Source organism: Dipteris shenzhenensis, chromosome 20 (assembly GCF_047967505.1).
Source record: "Dipteris shenzhenensis isolate YYH24624 ecotype China chromosome 20, Dip_SZ_1.0, whole genome shotgun sequence".
Taxonomy (NCBI): Eukaryota; Viridiplantae; Streptophyta; class Polypodiopsida; order Gleicheniales; family Dipteridaceae; genus Dipteris; species Dipteris shenzhenensis.
In genome coordinates this window covers 5,086,976-5,108,015 of record NC_141615.1, presented here as the reverse complement: position 1 = coordinate 5,108,015, position 21,040 = coordinate 5,086,976, and the positions used below count along the sequence as shown (strand labels likewise).

The window sequence follows — 21,040 nt, the reverse complement described above, 5'->3', positions numbered from 1 at the left end:
GCCGATGGAGCAGCCGGGGAGGAGCAGCAGCCGAAGGTTTTTCAGTGTGTCTTTTCTATATGATTTCAACTGTCTGAGAAAATCTCAATTACATGTAGAATAAAGCAAGCAAATGAGCCTTTCTGTTTCTTCCCATCACAACACACATTGCATAATGGTCTTTGCTTATGATTTATTTATATTTGATGTTTGACCAACTTCTTGGTTGGTATTGTACTCCATTCTTTCTGGAGTTGTCTTTGATGACGTCTCTTAGGTCAATATGGTATTGCTAAAAGTCAATGCAATATAAACGGTTTGTGCCGTAGGCCAGGGTTGTTCACATATTTCATGGTAGGTATTCATTACAGAATCTGTCTATTCTATGTAACTAGAAAATTGAGATGTCTACATTACAAAATATGATATTTTCAATGTACAATTAATATTTGTGTAAGTGCCTTTATAAGCTTACTTACAAAATAATGAATCTTTTCAATAACGTCTTAGCACGAGGTCAAATCCTTCATTGTAGCTAGTCTCTGATGATGATGATTGGTGAACTTAGGGCAGGTGCCAGAAGGAGTGTTGGGAGCTTCTTCAATTGTGCTGGTTGCATTTGTTGTTCGGAGAACAGCTCCAAGCGGCCCAACTGGTGGATATACCTCCTCAATGGTCTAGATTAAGCTGAGATAAGCAATGGGTTTGCTAAATGTGAGATTTTGAATTGGCATGAGATAAAGCGCATTGGCAATGAGAGGGATTTCTGCGTATATGTGTACTTACATTTGGATTGGGGCCATCTCCGAGATGGTTCTGGTTGATCCTCAATGACCTCCTCCTCCTCCTCCGCCTTTGTTCTACTTTGTGCCAGCCTTATCTCTCTAGCTGTCGTGCGCAGCTGAGGGGGTTGGTGCAGGGATGGTGAGCAAAAGGAAGTGATAGAGAAGGTGCCAATGGATATGGATTGTAACGGCAGAAGTACATGGTGGATGGATGGTAAAGAAGCCGGGAAGGGGGACCTGGAGGGAGGCTAGGGTTGTGGGAAGGGCTGTACAATTGGGACAGCCCAATGGGACAGGACCCAGGGCCAGGAAAGGCTTTGATGAAGGTTGACAGAGACAACAAGAGAGACTGGGGCTCAGGAAAGGTCTGCAAGGTAGGAGAACAAGGGTGGAACGGTGGCAGTGTGCTAAATGCTCTCATTGGCTTGACATTCAGACCGGGCGGATGGAACCTATTTGTAATCCAAGCAGTGCACAATTGGGCTGATGGCTTCGTTTTGAAAAATTGTCATTGTAGAAGAGGCTGTTAACTTATTGGTATGATCCAACTGTATTTAAGAGTCTGCTCTTCAGTTCTTATTGAAAATTTTACAATCCAATGAGTCTTCTGCTCTTTACAAAAAGGGATTAGTGAAATTCTCTTCATGCAAAAACTTGAATTATGTAGATATAACAGCTCTTATGTTTCTATCAATGCTCTTATTCCTTCTCTGATAACATCAAGCAAAAAGTCTCTTGCTGAATTGTTGCAAGAAGGATCTGTTGCTATTTACAGTTGATAATAGATCCTAAATTTTTGTGACCCGAGTAATTAGTAAACAGAGAAAGTCATCATGTATGTTTTCAAGTCGAACACTCCATATTTGTTACAGATTTCTGAAGCCACAGACATGCGAACTAGGGAGGCTTTACTGCGTGCTGCGGCTGGTAGAGTTGGAAAGAGAATGGATACACTTTTGGTTCCACTTGAACTGCTTTTTGTCGTCACATCCCAAGATTTTCCAGACCAAACTTCCTTTCTTAGCTGGGAAAAGCGGCAGGTATATTTCAGAGCCACCTGTATTTGCTCCTATTGGTTGCAATAATGTTGCTTGTCTGATAGAAAGTATGACATTGCAGTTGAATGTCTTGGAGGAGGGCCTTGTGAATCATCCCTCTACTAGGTTTGATATGGCTGATCGATTAGGAGCAGAGCTCAGGCTACTATTGGGAAGGATTGAACAAGCACAGGTATATTAGATGCTTATGGATGCCTTTTCAAACTTATTAAATGCCATTTATAAGCCAGTTGAGGGCCATGATGTCTAATCATTTAGTAAAACTTGTTCCACCATAATTTTAAAGAGGTTAAAAAAGGAAAAAAGAGGGGTGAATAAATTAAACACATATTTTGTACTTCATGTCATACTTCATACTTTGGATTAGTCTTTTACTAGACACTCCTCTTTGCTGGTTTGAACATTTTTGTTTGGTTTGTTTTACCAGGCAATTCCTTCTGTTAATCCAATGCAACGTGCAGAAAATCTAAAAACTTTAAGGGGAATTGCCATTGCACTTGCGGAAGGTGTAGGAAGTGGGGAACAATCTGGCGAGTTTTGCCACTGGGCTGATGGTTACCATTTGAATGTACGCCTGTATGAGATGCTCCTAAGTAGTGTCTTTGACAGGTTAGATGCGGGACAGATTGTAGAGGTAAGAGGAGAGCTCATGAAACATACTTCTCCCCCAGCGTCCCCTGGGTTATCTGTGAAGAGTTAAACAAAAAAGATATTTCTGTGTATTGTGCAGGAGGTTGAAGAAATTCTTGAGCTCCTGAAGTCGACCTGGCGTGTCTTAGGCATCACTCAGACTGTTCATGATGCATGCTACACGTGGGTCCTTTTTCGGCAGGTAAGGGGCTTTCATTTTGCAACTCAAGGATATGTTAAATAAGTAACCTGTGTTATCGCACACGATTTGCTCCTTTATTTTTTTACTTTTCCAATCAAAGAAGCCGTAGAAACAAGTATTTGAATCAAGGAATGCTAGAAGTGGCTTCAAACACCTCTTAGTATGATGCGCTAAACAATTGAGGCATGTTAGAGGTGGCCTCAAACACCTCTTAGTATGAGGCGCTAAAAGTGTTTCACGTTGACATGTGCACATGTACAGCATGTGCATGTGGACAGTACGAGTCTATTAATGCCCACGGGAGACCAACAGGTCTTTTGGTTTGCATTTGAATTCCTCGATCAGGGCCATGCCCTCACGATACACTGCTCATTTTCCATCCTTTGTAGCAGCCTTGACTTTGGCTAATTCTGTTGCGTTTTGGTTTGGTTGAGTTGGTGTGAGCTCTTCGGCTATCCATATCTTGGTACCTTTCAGCTTGTGAGATTGGCAAAGAAGCTTTATTTGTATATCTTGTGTCCTAAATGTTGTTATGGAATGTCATCCAGAATCACGAATATTAGTTGTGGGAGCTGTCCCATCTTCATCTTCCTCCGGCCATTCAATGCTTAGGGTGGCTGGTCTGATGGGTGCCAGAGTCACCTTGTATGTATCCTCATCATTGAACCAGCCGTTAGGAAGGCCTCCTATGCTGATCTTCAGTGCATTGCTGCATTTGGGTTCATTCGCCTTGATCTCCCCGTGTATCGACATCTACAATCATTTCCTTCTTGATGGTGTGCACTTCTATGTGAATAAGATCCTTGACTTGGAAAGTAATTGGGGGTTAGGAGAAGAGGCCTTGCAGCTGTGCATACCTCATTGATTATTGCTTGCTTCCTAGGCCCTTTGAGGACCTGGATTTGGGCTAACAAAGCTGCCATTTGCAATTAGCTCTCGGACTTGTTGTAGATAGAAAATTTGTTCTTGGGAACCAGCGGCAGCAACTGTAGAGCGCAGGATTTTGCTGGTTGGAGTCAAGGTTGCAAGAGAAGGAGATTTTGAGGAGATTGTTTGCTCCATATTGGCCATGGTTCTGAGTGCACCCCCTAGCTGAGACTAACCCCCGGTGTTGGGTTGGGGGTCAATCTGAACATGGGGTGGGGGAACCGGAAGAGGCGATTGTGAGGCAAGTAGGCCGCCTACGTCAAATCATCGTTGTCACCAAATAGGTCGAGTAGGTCATCGTCGAACAGATCTTTGTCATCGAGTAGGCCATTGTTGAGCAGGCCACCTAACAGTAAACCTCCCGTCAGGCTGCGTCGCCATTAAACAGTAAACCCAAGGGTCTTGCCGCCAGAAAACCCTAGGTTACCCTGCCAGCAAACCCGCAACTAGGCAGGAAACTTCAGTTCACTGTCACCAACAGGAGATCACGCCGCTAGTAGACTTTAGGTTTTACAGCAAATTCAAACCTAACCCTAACTCACAGTTCCAACAGCTTCAGCTCCAGCCCCCAAAACAGTTTGCAACTTCAAACTAGGATTCACAAGGAGTTACAGCAGCATTCCTCTTTCATCCTCCCTAACCCAAGTTGGGCTGAGCCCCCAGCCCAAACTGGGCATTAGCCTCAGTTAGGAGGTTATCTCAGATATGGCCAATATAGAACAGCCTGGTTCCTTTTCGAAACTCGTAAAGGGGGATGGTGGAGCTGCACGAGGGCTGAGCAGGGGACTAGAAGGGTGTTGGGGGGGGGGGGAGTGAGGGTTAGCAAGGCAGAAGCTCGCAGAGGCTGAGTGGAGCTGAGTGGCGAGGTTGTGTGTGTGAGAGAGAGAGAGAGAGAGAGAGAGAGAGAAGGAAGGTTTATTAAAGTCTTTGGAAGACCGATGGGTCTATGAGACTGTGAAATCCTGGTACAAACGAGCTGTGAGGGTGAAGCTACTAAACCCACACCAATGCAGAATGCAAAAATGCAAAATAGTAGTACTAAGTACTAAGTACAACATAGTCATGTCAGTGGTCGACTACATATCAATCTCATCATCATCATCATCATCATCAAGACATTAGGGTGGATGAGGCAATGGAGGCATGAAAGCAGCGATATAGTGCTGTCGGCCGCTCACGGGTGCGGCCCTGTGATGTCTTTTGGTCATAGCTCTACGCCTAACTAGGGCTACAGTAAGCCTTGTCGGCCAGGCTCCAACTTTAAACATGGAGGAGATATCCCGAAGTGTAATTTGCGTGTCAACCCTCTGTCTAAGCTGTCGAGTCACTGGCTTTGGCTCACGATCATGTCAAGGCCTCGTCTCGTGGGATCCATGTGATCTAGTAGGAAGAACTCCGTGATAGAGTTCTGAGAGGGATCTGCCAAGGAAGAAGTCTGCTCCTGTCTCCGTGATGGATGTAGCCTCTTGCGGTGCTTGACTGCCTCATGAATGAAAGCCGCCAAGCGTCTCTGGTCTGGATAGGAGAGGAATTGGGACAAAACCTCAGAGCTATCTCTGAAGAGGTAGTAGAAACACCCTCGGATCTCATAGTAAACAGGACACTTGAAGATGAAGTGCTTCTCTGTCTCAACCTCCTGTATGTCATAGAATGTACATACACGCCTCTCCTTGGGTAGGTCCTCTGCTTTGCCGCTCTCGATACGGAGTCTATATGAAGAGACTCGAAACTGCCCAATAGAGATCCTCAGTGAGTGGGGTAAGTGGATCTGCGTGTATCCTGGTGGGGCAATGAACCCCTCCTCTGTGATATGCAGGCAGTGATCCCTGTAGAAGCTGAGCTTCATTGGAAGCTCGCTCAGCAAGGTTCGGAATGTGTGTAGCTTTAAGAGATCCTCATGGATGACTTGGTTGACCTCGTGTGACAGGAGGGGAGAAAACAGAGCGTCCATACTGTATTGGAAGGGAGGGAGTCTATCCATGTGGAGCCTTAGCCGCTCAAACCATCTCTCTGTGCGTGCATACCAGCATCTCTGGTCACCTCCTACTGAAAGAGCCATAGAGGAGGACAATGCGAGCCATGGTAGCCTGCTACGCCCAGAAGTGTAATCCCCATACTCCCTAACTCGGTACAGATATGTGATGACTTGAAATGCAGCATCTAGCTATAATGGGGATGATCCAAACCGAGCCTGAATGATCTAGTGAGCAACGGATGGCTTACTGCGAATCATGCGTGATAGCATGAGAACGTGTCGCTCCACACGAGCCCACTGTATATCCGAAAAGTTTGGCCCCCAACAAGGGGTGCCATCATCCCTGCTGGGTGGACCAAGGAGTCAAAAAGCAGTCCCTTGGTCCGTGGATCTTGAAAGTGTGAGCAGAAGCATTGCCTCTCTAGTGTGGCCAATGAACTGTATCCTCTGCCCAAGCGGGCTTGCATTGCGGGTCTCGGTCTAGAGAAGACAACCCAAGATACGTGTATGATGAAACTATCTCAACAGGTGACCCATCAAACGTGAATTGCTCCTGGCTCATGACGGCTTGAGATGTGTTGAAGATCATAAGCTTGGTTTTATCCAGATTGATCTTCAAATCATGAGACTCACAAAAGGACTGAAGTGCGTCAAGGTGTCTCTGGAGCCCCTCTGCTGAGGAAGACAAAAGAGCGACGTCATTTGCATATAGAAATATCCAGATCAACGTGCTAGCAAGGGAGCATCCATCCCCCCCCTGTGGCTGCATCACTGTCTCGAGCTCATCTATGTAGAGGCCAAATAGGGTAGGTGATAAGGAACACCCTTGTTTGATCCCAATAGTGCTCAGGATCTCATCTGTCCACCCAGATCCTACTCGGACTATGCCTGAGAGTCTCTCATAAAGTGCCATGACAACCCAAATGATCTCGTGGTCATAACCCAAATCCAGTAGGCGTCGGATGAGGCGGGCTCTCGGAACCATATCAAATGCTTTGCGGAAATTCACAAAGCAACAGTAAACCCTCTGCTTCCGTGCCCTCGCCTCCTCGATGATACACGTGAGCATGAGAATGTGATCCATGGTTCCATGATCACATTGGAATCCAGCCTGTCGTGTTGCTCTAAGTCCTCGACACTCCACAAATCAATTGACCTTGGAATCAAGCACTGATGCATAAATCTTGGACATGACATGTCCAATCATAATGGTCTTGTAATTCTCTGGGCTCATGGGATCCCCTGCCTTGTGGATGGGTGAAAAAGTGTTAATGGTCCAAGTGCGTGGAAACCCCAAACAAATAGCTTCATTAAAGAGCTTTGCTAAGATCGGGGCTAGGAGGTTAATCCCATATGCAATGAACTGAGTGCATAGTCCCTCATGATCCTTCGCTCGGCCATTATGAAGTTTCATTACAACGTCCTTCACTCCCCCCTTAGTGAAGAGGATACATGAAGTGGGGCGTGGCAAATGTGAGAGGTCAGAGACTGGCTGATTTGGGATGTCATAAAGTGTGCGTGCATACTTATACCAGACCTGAGTGTCATTGAGTGGTGAGGGGGACCGTCCCTCTAGTAATCTCCGCCAAAAGTCCTTAGAGTTGTTACTAAACAAAATGTTCAGTAGTTCCTCCTTGTTTCAACGAAACGAAATCTAGTTTCTTCTACGTACCCATCGACGATACTCGCGTAGCGTCTTTGGTTCGCTCCGAAGATTGTTTTTGGTTTCGAATCTGAGCTGATGGTGTAAACCCTTACACTCATCATTGTACCAACTATTACAGGGTACGGTCCTAGGTGGTGGTGGGCTGGTGGAGCGAGTGGTGTGAGGGAAAGCGTGAAGGGCAGCCTCGTGTAGTGAGCGGATGCAGTGCGGTCCTCTGATAGGGGTAGGAAGTCAATATAATTGAAAAGTATGTACAGATGGCCTGAGTAAACAGGTGAGTGGCCGTGGTCGAAGCGTATATCATGATATGTGGAGTAAGAACTCAGTGGGGTGGAGGGTGCTGTGCGACGGGGAGTGGAAATGCTAAGGAATAGGTAGGTATGATTAGCCCCTGGAGGAAGAGGTGCCGCAGTAAAATCAGTGATGCGAGATGTGAAGGCAGGGGATCCCATGATGTAATCAACAACGCTAGAACCTCCCCCATGTGGAAAGCATGTGAGACCACCGGGCCATCTGTCAAGACCATTATAGATAATGAGATCATGCATCCTGCTGAGGTTCAATAGGGCCTTGTCATGTGCATGGATTGGTATCTGACGTGTACTAGGTACACAGAACCAGCTCAGGTTAGCCTGGGGAGGCTTAGAGCTAGGCAGGCTTGATTCTCGGGTTGAGTGGCAAGGGTACGAACTATTTATAGGTCTTCGCTATTTTTGGCGCCGGGGCCGGAGTCTATAAAAGAGGCCCAGGGGGTTCAGTTCTCAGGGTGCAGTTGGGAGCAAGTCTCGTTCCCAGGTGCAAGGTCTAATCTTGGATTGTGTCGCGGACGCGCGCCTGCATCTTAGCGTAGCCCAAGGCCCAGTGGCAGATCCAGGGCTTCACAGCGCCAGCTGGTGGTATGGGACACCCGGCTGGTTTGGATCTGATTGGGAGTTCGTGCCAGTAGCTCAGCTCGTGGCTCGGAGGGGACATCTTCTGATTCGGGATCACATCCCGTAGATGTCACGGTTGGGTGGTGAGCAGCCTGCTCAGTTCTGATGTTGTGTGTAGTTGTTTTGCAGGTCAGGGGTTTCAGGAGTGCTGGGACGTGTCAGTTGGTATCAGAGCCAACTCCTGAGGTAGGAACTTCTGATGCGAGAATTTTGACGGATTTCTCTTCCAGGTATGCCCTAAAATTCGAAATTTCCTGCTGGGTTTTTGCTGACTACCTGGGGTAGAAGGGGTGAAGAGATATCTGGAAAAGGAAGAAGAAGAGGAGTGAGATAGAATCGAAATTTCTGAAGGCTACGGAGAGAAGTTTAGAGGGAGGAGAAAGAGAGCAGAAAAGGAGAGAAGTGCAGGAATTAGACAGCAAGGGAGGAGGGGATGCGGAGCCTAGGAAGGGGCGCAGTAGATGAGGCTGTAGTGGCGGGACAGCCTGTGTAATAGGCTGTCCACAGTCAGCGCAGTAGGCTGTCCACAGCCTGCGCAACAGGCTGCGAACAGCCTGCGCCTAGGGCTGCGTGCAGCCTGCGCTGAAACAAGGTGCTTTTTTCGAAAAAGCACCCCTCCAAAGTTGGAGGGGCTCAGGTGCTTTTTTCGAAAAAGCACCCCTCCAAAGCTGGAGGGGCTTAGCCTTTTTTGGAAGCCTAGCTTCCAAATCAGGCAGCCCTGCACCCTATATAGGTGGGGGCTGGGTGCTAGGCTCCCCAAGATTCGAGAAGTTATCTCGAGTTTCGTGCCAGCCAGCCTCGCCCTTCAGCCTGCGCCCTGTTTCGAACAGCTCCCCTGCATCAGTCCTTGCCTGCGACAGCCCTGCACAGCTCCCGCAGCTTCCGTATCAGCCCGTACAGCTCCAGCGACAGCCGTACAGCCTGTACGGACTGTTCTGCCTGCTCCTGTACCTGCTGCTGCTCCGAACAGAGGCTGCACCAGCACCTGCAGCACCGTACGGCCTGCGTCAGCAGCCGTACAGGCCACGTCAGCAGTCCGCACAGCTTCTACTGCAGCCTACGCATCCGGTTAGCGGGTTCGGGGAAGCACCAGGACTGGTGGTCTTCCGATTCACCAGATTTCAGCATCTCCTTCCATCAGCTCCATTCGGGACGGTTTTCTTCTGCTCCATCTTCCTCTGTGCTTCGTTTCAGTCAATTATTTCTCTCCGTTTGTAATCAAATCAGATTTCAGTCATGACTGATGCTCAAAATCCCGAGTTCACTATGGGAGAGCAGGACTTAGATTACACTCCAGTGGGAGAGGATGATCAGGGTCTCTATGACGACCTGATAACTAAGAAAGCCTTCAGTGAGTTTACGACTGCTCTTGATGGTAAATTTGAGCAGGTTAATGCTAATCAATCGGGGTTGACACAGCAACTCCAGGGGATACAAGCAACTTTGACTCTTCTGGCTAGCACGGTTCAGGCACTCACGCATGTGGATGCCATGGCTTCAGTGCTAGGCCCGAATATCACTCCGGATCCTTTTCCAGGTGACCAAAAATCAAGAACAAAGGAGGTAGTTGACACTTGGTTGCACAAGTGGCAAGTACACTTCCAATTTCATCCCTATCCAGATGAGAAAAAGATTCAGCTTGCAGCAGGGTTTATGTCAGGTAAAGCCTTGCTTTGGTGGAAAGAACTCCAGCCTAAGCCTGATACTTGGACAGAATTTGAGGGTATCTTCAGGAAGGAGTTCCTGAAGAAGGAAGATGACTACGATATCGTCGGCAAGCTCAAGGCCCTCGATATGTCAAAATTGAATTTAACTTTTGAAGTTTATCTTCAAAGATTTAGGGATCTGCAAACCAGGGCCACTAAAATGGATCCTGTAACCTTGTTAGGTTTTTTCGTGGATGGTTTGCCAGACTCCTATAAGTTACAGATTAAGAATAACAAGTGCACAACATTGCAGGAGGCCATGACATATGCGCGCATATATGATGATACCATGGCCGGTACCAAGGCAACCACAGTTACCGAAACGAGTGGAAAGAACAAACTCAAGTTCTTTCAGCATGCGACTGGTATTGGGGAGACGAAGTCTACGGACAACGCCTCCAGGAAAAGCTTAACTCCTGCGAAGAATGGTAAGGCCCGTTTCCTTCGCACTCTCAGGCTCAAGAAAGAAGGCCGATGTTTTTATTGCGAGGAGCGGGGCCACACAAAGAATGAGTGTCCTAAGCGGAAGAACCAAAAGTTGATGCTAGGACCGAAGCTCCAGGCGGGTCCACGTACCGCAGCCAAGGGAGCCAACCAAGTCACGATGACAGGTATTTCAGTAAATGTCATTACTTGCCCCCTTTCTTGTAATTGTACCTTTAATACTTCGTTGTTTGGTTCCCATGATCTTTTCCGAGTTTATGGAGAAGTTAGGGACCAACAGGTTCACATTCTCTTTGATCCGGGCAGCTCTCACAATTTTGTTAATTACAAATTTGTGCAGAAGATGGGGCTGTCCACAGTACCTAGCGACCACACCTACGAGGTGCAGCTTCCAGTTGGGAAGCAGTTTTGGGATCGCAAGGTTGAAGCGCTTCCCATCCGGATTCAAGCCTACACGGGAGCTCTCACATGTTATGTTATGCATTTAGAGCATGTAGACTTGCTGATCGGGATAGAGTGGTTTAAAACCCACAATATTCAGATCGGATGGACGGAGCATACGCTTTCTTTTGTAGACAAGGACACCCAATTTTGCATTCAGTGTGATAAGATTTCCCCTTCTCAGGGGCCTATTGTATCTGCGATGCAGCTTCGGAATATATTAAACAATTCTCATTATGACGTCTATCAGTGTGTTTTGATTCCACTTTCTTCATTTGTTGTTTCGGTAATTAACAAGAATGAATTAAGTGTGTTTGAACACCGAGAATTGAGAACGTTGTTAGATAATTTTAAGGACGTATTCCCAGCTCAACTGCCGGAAGGTTTACCTCCAGAAAGGGCAGTAGATCATCGCATCGACTTAGTCCCAGGGGCTCAATCTATCAGTGTACCACCTTATAGGATGAGCCAGGTAGAGGAGGATGAGTTAGCTATCCAGCTTCAGGATTACCTGAATATGGGCTATATCCGCCCAAGTAAATCACCTTGGGGTGCACCTGTCCTCTTAAGAAAGAAGAAAGATTCTTCCTGGAGAATGTGTATAGATTATAAACGATTAAATAAAGTTACAATTAAGAACCGCTATCCTTTACCTCGTTCTGATGATTTGATAGACCGTTTGGCCGGAGCGAAGTATTTCACTAAGATTGATTTGCGCACGGATTATCATCAAATCCGTATCTATGCTAAACACATAGATAGGACCGCATTCCGGACTAAGTATGGTCATTACGAGTTCCTCGTATTACCTTTTGGTTTGACCAATGCTCCTGCTACTTTTCAGCAGATGATGAACGATTTGTTCAGGGATTTTCTGGGCAAATTTGTTATAGTGTTCCTAGATGATATATTGGTATATAGTAAAACGCTTGAGGATCACATAGGACACCTCCGGGTTGTCTTAGTTGTTCTAAGACAGCATAAGCTTTATGCCAAGATGAGTAAATGTGACTTCTTTATGAAGGAGATCATTTACTTAGGACACAAGATTTCTTCTGAAGGTATTAGCATTGATCTGGATCGTATCCAGAAGGTTTTAGAATGGCCTATCCCTCAGACTGTGAAACAACTTCGTTCTTTCCTAGGATTTACGGTATTTCTTCGGAAGTCAGTGCGTGATTATTCACATATCACGGTACCCTTGACCAACATATTGAAAGGTCGTGGACGCAGGTCTACTCAACCGATCCCTTGGAATGAAGCAATGAACAAGGCTTTTGAAACCTTGAAGTTATCTATCAAGGAAGCACCCGTTCTTGCATTACCCGATCCTACCCGGCCTTATGTTTTAGAGGCCGATGCGAGTGATTATGCGATTGGGGCAGCTTTATTCCAAGAGGGCAGACCTGTAGCTTTTGAGAGTAAGAAGCTAGACGACACTCAGTATCGTTGGCCCACACTTGAGAAGGAACTTTATGCAGTAGTGTATACTCTCAAGGTTTGGAGACACTACTTGTATGGTTCAAAGTTCCTTGTATTGACTGATCACCAGTCAATTAAGTATGTGTGTGATGGATCAGACTTGAGAGGAAGGAAAGCTAGATGGGCAGAGTTAATGCAGGATTTTGATTTCGAAATACGTTATCGTAAGGGTTCGTTGAATAGTGTGGCGGATGCCTTAAGTCGAGTTAAGTTTGTAAATGCTTTGTCATTTACGGAAATATCCTCAGACCTATTTCAATCCTTGAGAGGGCTATACGCAACTGATAGTCATTTCAGTTCTTATTGGCAGAGAGTCTAGGATGGGAGCTCCATGGTTGACCAGGACTCAGGGATTGTGCCACCTAGGATACAGGCGGTAGGAGGTCAGTGGATGATTAGGAACGGCTTGCTGTTCCGGAATGAAAAGATTTGTGTGCCTGATGTTCTGGACCTTAAATCCAAGATTCTCTGGGAGTGTCATGATGCTCCTAGTGCTGGACATCTGGGTATACATAGGACTCTGTCTCTTGTGAAGCATACCTTTTATTGACCTAAGATGCGTGCATTTATAGAGAACTATGTAGTAGGTTGCCGGGTTTGTCAGGTTACTAAGGCTGAACGCCTTAGAAGCGCGGGCTTATTACAACCATTACAGATTCCAGGTAATAAATGGGAAAGTATTTCCATGGATTTTATTACTGGTTTGCCTCGAACGCGCAAGGGTCATGACTCTATTTGGGTCATAGTGGACCGTTTGACAAAAATGGCTAGATTCTTACCTACAAGAACAACTATTTCAGCTGTTCAGTTGGCTCACGAGTTTGTGGACCACTTGTTCAAGCTGTATGGTTTGCCATCTGACATAGTCAGTGACAGGGACTCAAAGTTTACAAGTAACTTTTGGACACTTGTATTTGAGAAGTTAGAAACTACTCTAAGTATGAGTTCCTCGGATCATGCACAATCTGATGGCAGTACAGAAAAGGTCAACCAGTTGGTTGAAGACATGCTTCGGGCATATGTATCTAAGAGACAGTCTTCATGGGAAGATTATCTACCCATGATTGAATTTGCTTACAACAGTGCAAAGCATTCTAGTACAGGTTATAGTCCTTTTATGCTTATGTACGGGTTTCAACCTAAGTCACCAGTTATGGTAGGATTAAAAGGGATTCAAAATGATGCTGCTAAGAACTTCTTGCAAGACATGCAGGAAATGTTGCACTTTGCCAAGGAGTCTATTAGAAGTGCCCAAGATCGGGACAGATTTTATGCTAATAGACATCGTTCACCCAGAGAGTTCTCTGAAGGAACGATGGTATATTTGAGAATTCCTAAGGAATCCAAGAGCCTAAGTACTGGTTTGGTTCCGAAATTATCCCCCAGATACTGTGGCCCATTCAAGGTCATTAAAAGAATTGGACCAGTTGCATATCGACTAGAATTGCCTCCTGATGTTAAAGTACATCCAGTCTTTCATGTCAGTAGACTGAAAGAAGTGTTGGGTGCAGATGATCAACTTGTTTCTCCTCATGAGATCATAGAAGTTACAGATTTAACTTTTATTCCTCACGAACCTGAGTGTATTCTTGAATTTCGTGAAAGACAGATTCGAAATCGTACTATCACGGAATACAAGATTAAGTGGAAGGATCGTGTTGAGGAGGATGCAACATGGGAGACATTACAAAACCTCCAAAGAACATTTCCAGATTTCTTAGCGAACTCAGAATGAGTTCTTAGAGGAGGGGGAGTATGTCATGTGCACGGATTGGTATCTGAAGTGTACTAGGTACACAGAACTAGCTCAGGTTAGCCTGGGGAGGCTTAGAGCTAGGCAGGCTTGATTCTCGGGTTGAGTGGCAAGGGTACGAACTATTTATAGGTCTTCGCTATTTTTGGCGCCGGGGCCGGAGTCTATAAAAGAGGCCCAGGGGGTTCAGTTCTCAGGGTGCAGTTGGGAGCAAGTCTCGTTCCCAAGTGCAAGGTCTGATCCTGGATTGTGTCGCGGACGCGCGCTTGCATCTTAGCGTAGCCCAAGGCCCAGTGGCAGATCCAGGGCTTCACAGTGCCACCTGGTGGTATGGGACACCCGGCTGGTTTGGATCTGATTGGGAGTTCGTGCCAGTAGCTCAGCTCGTGGCTCGGAGGGGACATCTTCTGATTCGGGATCACATCCCGTAGATGTCACGGTTGGGTGGTGAGCAGCCTGCTCAGTTCTGATGTTGTGTGTAGTTGTTTTGCAGATCAGGGGTTTCAGGAGTGCTGGGACGTGTCAGGCCTGCTCATAAGATTTGACCGGACCTCGTTTGTCAGCCGAAACCCGTAGCATACCCGCACCCTCAAGGTTAATATATGGCAATAGAATGGAATTATCCCTGAAGTCGATGCCATGCACAATGAATTGCAGTCCATTGAGAAAAATCAGACTTGGAATGTTGTGGATTTACCACTAGGAAAAAATGCCAGAGGTACCAAATGGATTTTCAAAGTGAAAAGGAAGCCAGATGGGTCCATTGATAGGTACAAGGCATGGCTGGTTGCCAAAGGATATGCTCAGGAAAAGGGCATAGATTATGAGGAGACTTCTGCTCCTACATCCCGGATGACAACTATCAGATCAGTTATTGCCATGGCTGCAACTTTTGTTTGGAATATTCATCAATTGGACATAAAAACAGCTTTCCTTAATGGGGACTTGCAGGAAGAGGTTTATGTCAAACAACCTCTTGGCTTTGAAATTTCGGGCAATGCACATCAAGTTTGCAAGCTGAATAAAGCTTTATATGGGCTGAAACAAGCTCCACGTGCATGGTATGCCAAGATTGATGCCTTCCTGGGAAGCAAGGGGCTGCTTAATAGTCCCACTAAATACACGGACCGATATTTAGTATGCAGTATCTCAGGTGAGCAGGTATATGCACAGCCCATAGGCTAACACATTGGCAGGCTGTAAAACACATCTTCCGTTACTTGCAAGGCACAAAGTCTTATGGCTTGATTTTTCCCAGGGGGGGTAACTTGCAGATGCATGCTTACAGTGAGTCAGATTGGGATGGAGACTATGACACTCGGCAGTCCACAAGTGGTAATTGTTTCTTTTTGGGCAAAGCTTGTATTTCTTGGTTGAGCAACAATCTAGTGTGGCTACTTCCTCATATGAAGCTGAGTATAGGGCAACTTTCACATTGATAGTTGAATGTGTTTGGCTGCGTCGTTTGTTTGCTAATCTTCATCTTTGATAGTAGGGTCCTTCTCTGATTCTCACTGATAGTCAGAGTGCTATAGCAGTGGCAAAGAATCCCTTGTTTCATGCTCGCACGAAGCACATTGAGATTCATTATCATTATGTCAGAGAGAAGTTGCATATAGGGGAGATCAGTATGATCTATGTGTCAACACATGACAATGTTGCAGACATCTTCACCAAAGTAGTTCCACGTGAGAAGTTTGAGGCATTTCGCACTATCCTGAACTTATCTCCTTTTGGTGATTGATCACTACCTTGTACATCATCACATTGGCACTGCATGGGGGTGTTAGAATTATTGCCATAACTCTAGGCAGTGACCAATGTAATCCATAAGTTAGGGGCACTTTTTCCTCACTAGAGGTTTTTTTCCCTAACCACAGTTAGTAGGTTAGTGTGGTTTTGTCACTTAAATAAAACCACCTCCACTCTCGTATTTCCTTATCTTATCTATTGCACTCTACGTATTGCTCTCCTGCTCCCTTGCATCCTGCTTGCTCATTTTTCACAAAAGGGTGGATCTATAAAGAATTGCTACTCCTCCTGATCCTCGTATCCCCCCTGTGTCCCTAGTCTCATTTCTGTAAGCAGACTCCCATGTGTTCCCGTCGTTAACTACTGGTAGAGGGTGCACTGGACTCTGATGCGTCTCTGTGTAAATGACTATGTTGCGACCTGCATAGGATTCTGAGAAGTTTCCTGGAGACCATAAGGTACCATTACAGCTCCAAATGGTGCAGGATAGGGTCTCGGAGATCTGAGTCTCATAGACCTAGCCTCTCTATGTGGGAGGCGGGGGCCTGTATGAAGTCGTCCATCTCGTACCACTGCCCACTTCTCCTTACGAGCCTGATCCTGCTGTTGCAGTAGGGAGCACCTCTCCTCAACCTGTAGTGGGGTGAGGTCCTCATCCATGGAGATCGCTGGTTGGTCTTGTAGGACAGACCTTCGCCATAAAGCCGAAAGTCGTGCCTGAGCGTCATGGAACGGTATGATAAGGGGCTGCTCTCGGTTGGGGTCTCTCACCACTCGCCATGCCCTCTCGATCTTGTGCTCAGCTACACCTAGAGTAGTGGTCACGAAGGCCGTCGCATCTGTCATCGATATAGCCTCAGTGCACGGGATCCCACAGACTCTGATGTTGAGATCCTTACTGGCTCTGTACTCCTGCTCCATGAGGGTAGCCGAAACGGTTGTCCTCGTAGATTCCCGTTTGGCCACGTTGACCTGTCTGGAAGTCTTCTCAATTGTAGATTGCATTCTTGAAATCTGTGCCTCAATAGCTAGAGTGCTCCCCGGGACTGCGCATATGGCGGTGACCTCCTGTCGGAGCTGCAAGATATACTGTCTGAGTCCTTGAATGAGATCAGCTTGGTCTCGAATAGCATGAGCATGCTCCTGTATGACACGCCCCTGCTCCGGGGTGAAGCGGACCTACTCCTGTGCAAAGCGTGTCAGCTCCATCTCGCGCTCACGGATACTATATCTGCATCAACAAGTTCTCCCAAGCCTCTGATGGGTCAACTCATCCATGTCCTAGCTGAAACTGGAAGGGCTGTGGCATAAAAGTGTGAGGATGAGGCCGGAGGTTGGGTGGTGATTGGGTGAGTTGGCTTTTAATAGTTATGATAGAAGTGGAATATACTCCATTATGTTTGTAATATACTAATAACCAAGATTCCTCGAATGCTCCTTTTGCTAAAAATACACTCATGACACCCATCCTAGAAACATTACTTATTAACCTCTCGAACAATAAATAGATTTCCTATTCAAGACACCTCTACTACTCACTTCAAAGCCCTAGAGCTAGAGCATGAAAGATATAGTATGACAAGACCAGTCCTCTAATTACCACTAGTAGTGCTGCCTGTGAGACTCATAGTAGAAAGGCACGAAGTTAAACATAAGTATGTGTGTTTTGATCAGCTTTTGTTTGTAGAATTAGACATTCTCCAAGTAATTTTATGCGCAAGATGGCATTACAGGGTACATCATGGCAATCTTGGTAGTCTCCAACTAGACAAAGCCCAAACCTTGTGAAGATATGTCACTATCTGAGAGATGGCATCAATGTGGAGTGGTGTCATGACAAACTTTGCCTAATGGGAAACTGAGGGCTTACTTTGAATCATCCTAGATCCCATAATTGCCTATTGCCTTTCAAATGGCTGCCAATTGTTCACCGAGAGATCAATCTCTCAGAAGGTGCTGCATACATGGATGTCGGCCTCAATAGTGTATCATACAACCATCCCTTGCTCGGGGGGTCCTAGAATTGTGCCTGAAAGCACTATTGCTCTAGACGGGATAGAGCTCTTTGTCCTCTTGTAAGCCATGGCTTGGCTACATGAGTCATCGTGAAAACCTGTCCCACAGCCCGTTATCCATGCGTTTCTGTGTAGGAACTGAGTTCTCTCTCTCTCTCTCTCTAGCACTAATCTGTAAATCTTGGCCAACGTTTGACCAATCATGAGAGTGCGATAGTTCCCAGTGTCCATGGGATCCTGTGCATTGTGTGTCGGAACGACGATGGTGGTACTCCAATCAGGGGGGAGCCGTGGCATATAGCATGAATGAACATCTATGCTAAGATCTTGCCAAGAGTTCCTGTCCATGTGCAAAGTGCTCTGCCTCCAGCCCCTCACCGTCCTAGGCTCTTCGGTTGTGGAGCCCGCAATGCAGGTTGCACATTTTGTACAATGAATTGGATGGAGGTGGTGTGCATGGGGCAGGTAGGACATATAAGGTGGTGCATGGATTGGGACTTCATAGAGGGATGTTGCATGTGTGTGCCAGACACCAGGTCCCCAGCTGACTTTAATATGCAATCATATCATCTTGCCCTAGAACCCATGGTTTGATGATGAGTGCCGAGTGACGAAAAGTACCGAGAGATGAGATCTCACCTCATACGTGAGAGGCTTTGGGACACCTGACGACGCCCGAGGCACAACAGATCTCAGGTCGTTCGACGCACTGCTAGAGGTGGGCTTTCCTCTCACATAGGATGGATAAGGTGATCCGATCTTGTAGAGGAGGGGATCCCACTATTGCATGTGGGTTTCTCTCTACGGGGAAGCCACCTTTTCCCATCTAGGATACTGGAAACCTCTATCATTCAATAGTGGTTCTTTTACATCTGAAAATTGAAAAGGAATTCGTTATGTTTTGCATATTTGCTTAGCTGATTGGTGTGCTAGCCTGAGGACTTTTTTGCCATGTCCCAAAACTTCCTGTAGATAGCCCCTCAGCTATTTTGTTGGTTGTTCCAAGGGAGTTTTTAGGTTGCCACTGCTGCCGGTTGTTTTTCCCTGATATGCGCATAGGCTTGACACTGTAGGATCATGTGCTGCTCATTTTCTATCTTCCCTTTGGGTCAGATTTTGTAGATTCTTGCGTCTCTTAGGATCCTGGGTCTTGCCCAACTGCCCCTTTCCACTTCTTGGTCATGGGAGCTGGTCATTATTCTGCAGATTAACTGTGTTCTGAATGTTGATATATCCTCGCCGAGGTATTTTTCCATTTCATATCTGTCAATTGGATCAATTTCCTGTTTGTAGAACTGAATTGCAGCCCCGCGGTCTTGCAATATTTTCTGTAGAATTTTTTTGCGTGACCCAATTTCTGATTCCTCCCATATCTTCTGGGATACGGTAGCCTGTATGCCCCATAACTCCATCCATTTCCCCCCCTCATTGTGCCATCAAATGGTCTTATTAGCTTACAATGCTTTGTGTGGGATCTTGCTTGCACCCATTCTCTAAAACTTGTTGAGGTAGACCATGTATTGGCACAATTCTTCTGCTTCTCGAGAGGTATTATACCAATCTCAGCCAATACGATGGGATAGGGTGTGTAGAGCTCTCCTATGAGAAAACAGAGACAGATCCAGAGTCCCACCAATGGTGTGGTCCTCTGATCTTACCACAAGGTACTTCTCCTATCTGCTGGCTATCTCTAGACTCGAGTCCGCGTGCTCCACCTCGAGCGTAAGTAGACTTTCCATCTAGAATGATCTTCTCCACCTTGCTGTCTGGAAACCAGTCTAGGTGGGCAGCTTCCTGTTAGCTAAGTCTGCAGCACAAGGTACTTCTTTCTCCTCCTGACTGTAGGCCCAAAGATAGCCCTGCTGCTGCTCCTTCTGCTGGTGGAATTGCTGCTCCAGATGATGATGAAATGAGGCCTGAATGGCCTCCTTATATAGGCCCCAAGGTGGGGCTGATAAAAACCGACCAGCCTGTTACAGACTGGCCGACCAGTCTGTAGCTGGTCCAGCCCTATAAGGCACACAAGCCAGGGTTTTCTGGCCCAAACTTCCAGGGCCTTTGGCCCTCCTTTCAAGGCAAATATGCAGCCTATAAAAGGCCTGCCACCTGTTATGTAATGTTTCTATTCTTCTCCAATAAGCTCTGGAGAGCTGGGGTGCCTGAGGTGGGCATCCATAGAGGATCATTGTTTGCGCAAGCATGGTGTACTGGAACTTTCTCATGTCCCAATACTGTAGGTTCCCTCCCTGCACTTATTGTGGAAGATGTATACAGATTTTAAACCATCCATTATCTCCCTCCACATGTGCATTTCGCTTGTAATTGCCTTTAAATTCCCACCCTAGGTATTTGTATGAGGTTACAGCGTCCAAAGGTTCCCCTTTGGTCCATCTGTTTATTTCGAGTTCCCTTAACCATTACGTGGGCTTGGTGATGTTGACTTGCATGCCTGAGTGTCTACAGAATTTTCCTTGTGCATCTGCTTGCATGTCCCTCTTGTCTTTGCAAAGAAGACTACATCTGCGCAAACGAGCAGTAGTAGGGCTTACCCTGCAACCTGGACTCCCTCTCTAACGTTTCCTCTCTAATGTGTACTCTCATCCAATCGTCCAATTCATCAATGAAAAGACCGAAGAAAGTTGGTGAGAGGGGGACAGCCTTGCTTGACCCTTTTTCCTAGAGTATAACCAATTTACTAGTGGCTGTGCTAGCTCAGCCAGCATGAAATGTAGACACCATGAAAGGCTCTCATTCATTCATCATCATCATCAAATGAGACAAGTGAAGTAGAAGCCTTTATAGGCTACACATACACATACTAGCACTCATTGCATATGGGATAAGTCCCATGGTGACATGTGGCACTCACATCAAACCACCACTATATCTCCTAGTACAACACATCACACAAAACATCTCACACACTCTTTGGCTATGATATCTCCAACCCCCCCTTCAAAGCAAAGAGTGTAAAACCAAACACGCAAAGAGTAGATCAAGGTTCTTGTGAGGAGCTTTCAAAAGGTCTTTTGGAACTAGTTTTTGTGGCTTTTTGGCCATTGAAGAGCAGCCCACAGCCCACCTTTTCCTTTAGGCTGGCTACCTTTTGTTTGTACTTTCTTGGTAGTGGTTTCGAAGAGCCTTCTCCCTTGCTCCTTTGCTGGTTTTTTCTTCCTTTTGCTGGCCTTCTATCAGCCTTTGGAGGCCTTATGTGAGGGCTCACTTTCCCGCATAGCCTCCTTTTTCCTTCGCCGTCTTTTTCACAGCGCAATGGTTGTGTCTTATCTTCTGAA

The 21,040-nt window shown here is 46.3% G+C and overlaps 1 protein-coding gene across 1 annotated transcript in view; it reads left to right on the top strand.

Moving 5' to 3' along the window:
• The window catches only part of LOC147889161 (protein unc-13 homolog), a 224,734-nt gene that overhangs the window by 78,532 nt on the left and 125,162 nt on the right, over window positions 1-21,040 (top strand). Inside the window, exons 7-10 of the mRNA XM_087391455.1 lie at window positions 1,637-1,804; window positions 1,884-1,994; window positions 2,250-2,456; window positions 2,553-2,654. Of these exons, the coding sequence (XP_087247581.1) occupies window positions 1,637-1,804; window positions 1,884-1,994; window positions 2,250-2,456; window positions 2,553-2,654 (588 nt within the window). The remainder of the gene's footprint in view (window positions 1-1,636; window positions 1,805-1,883; window positions 1,995-2,249; window positions 2,457-2,552; window positions 2,655-21,040) is intronic.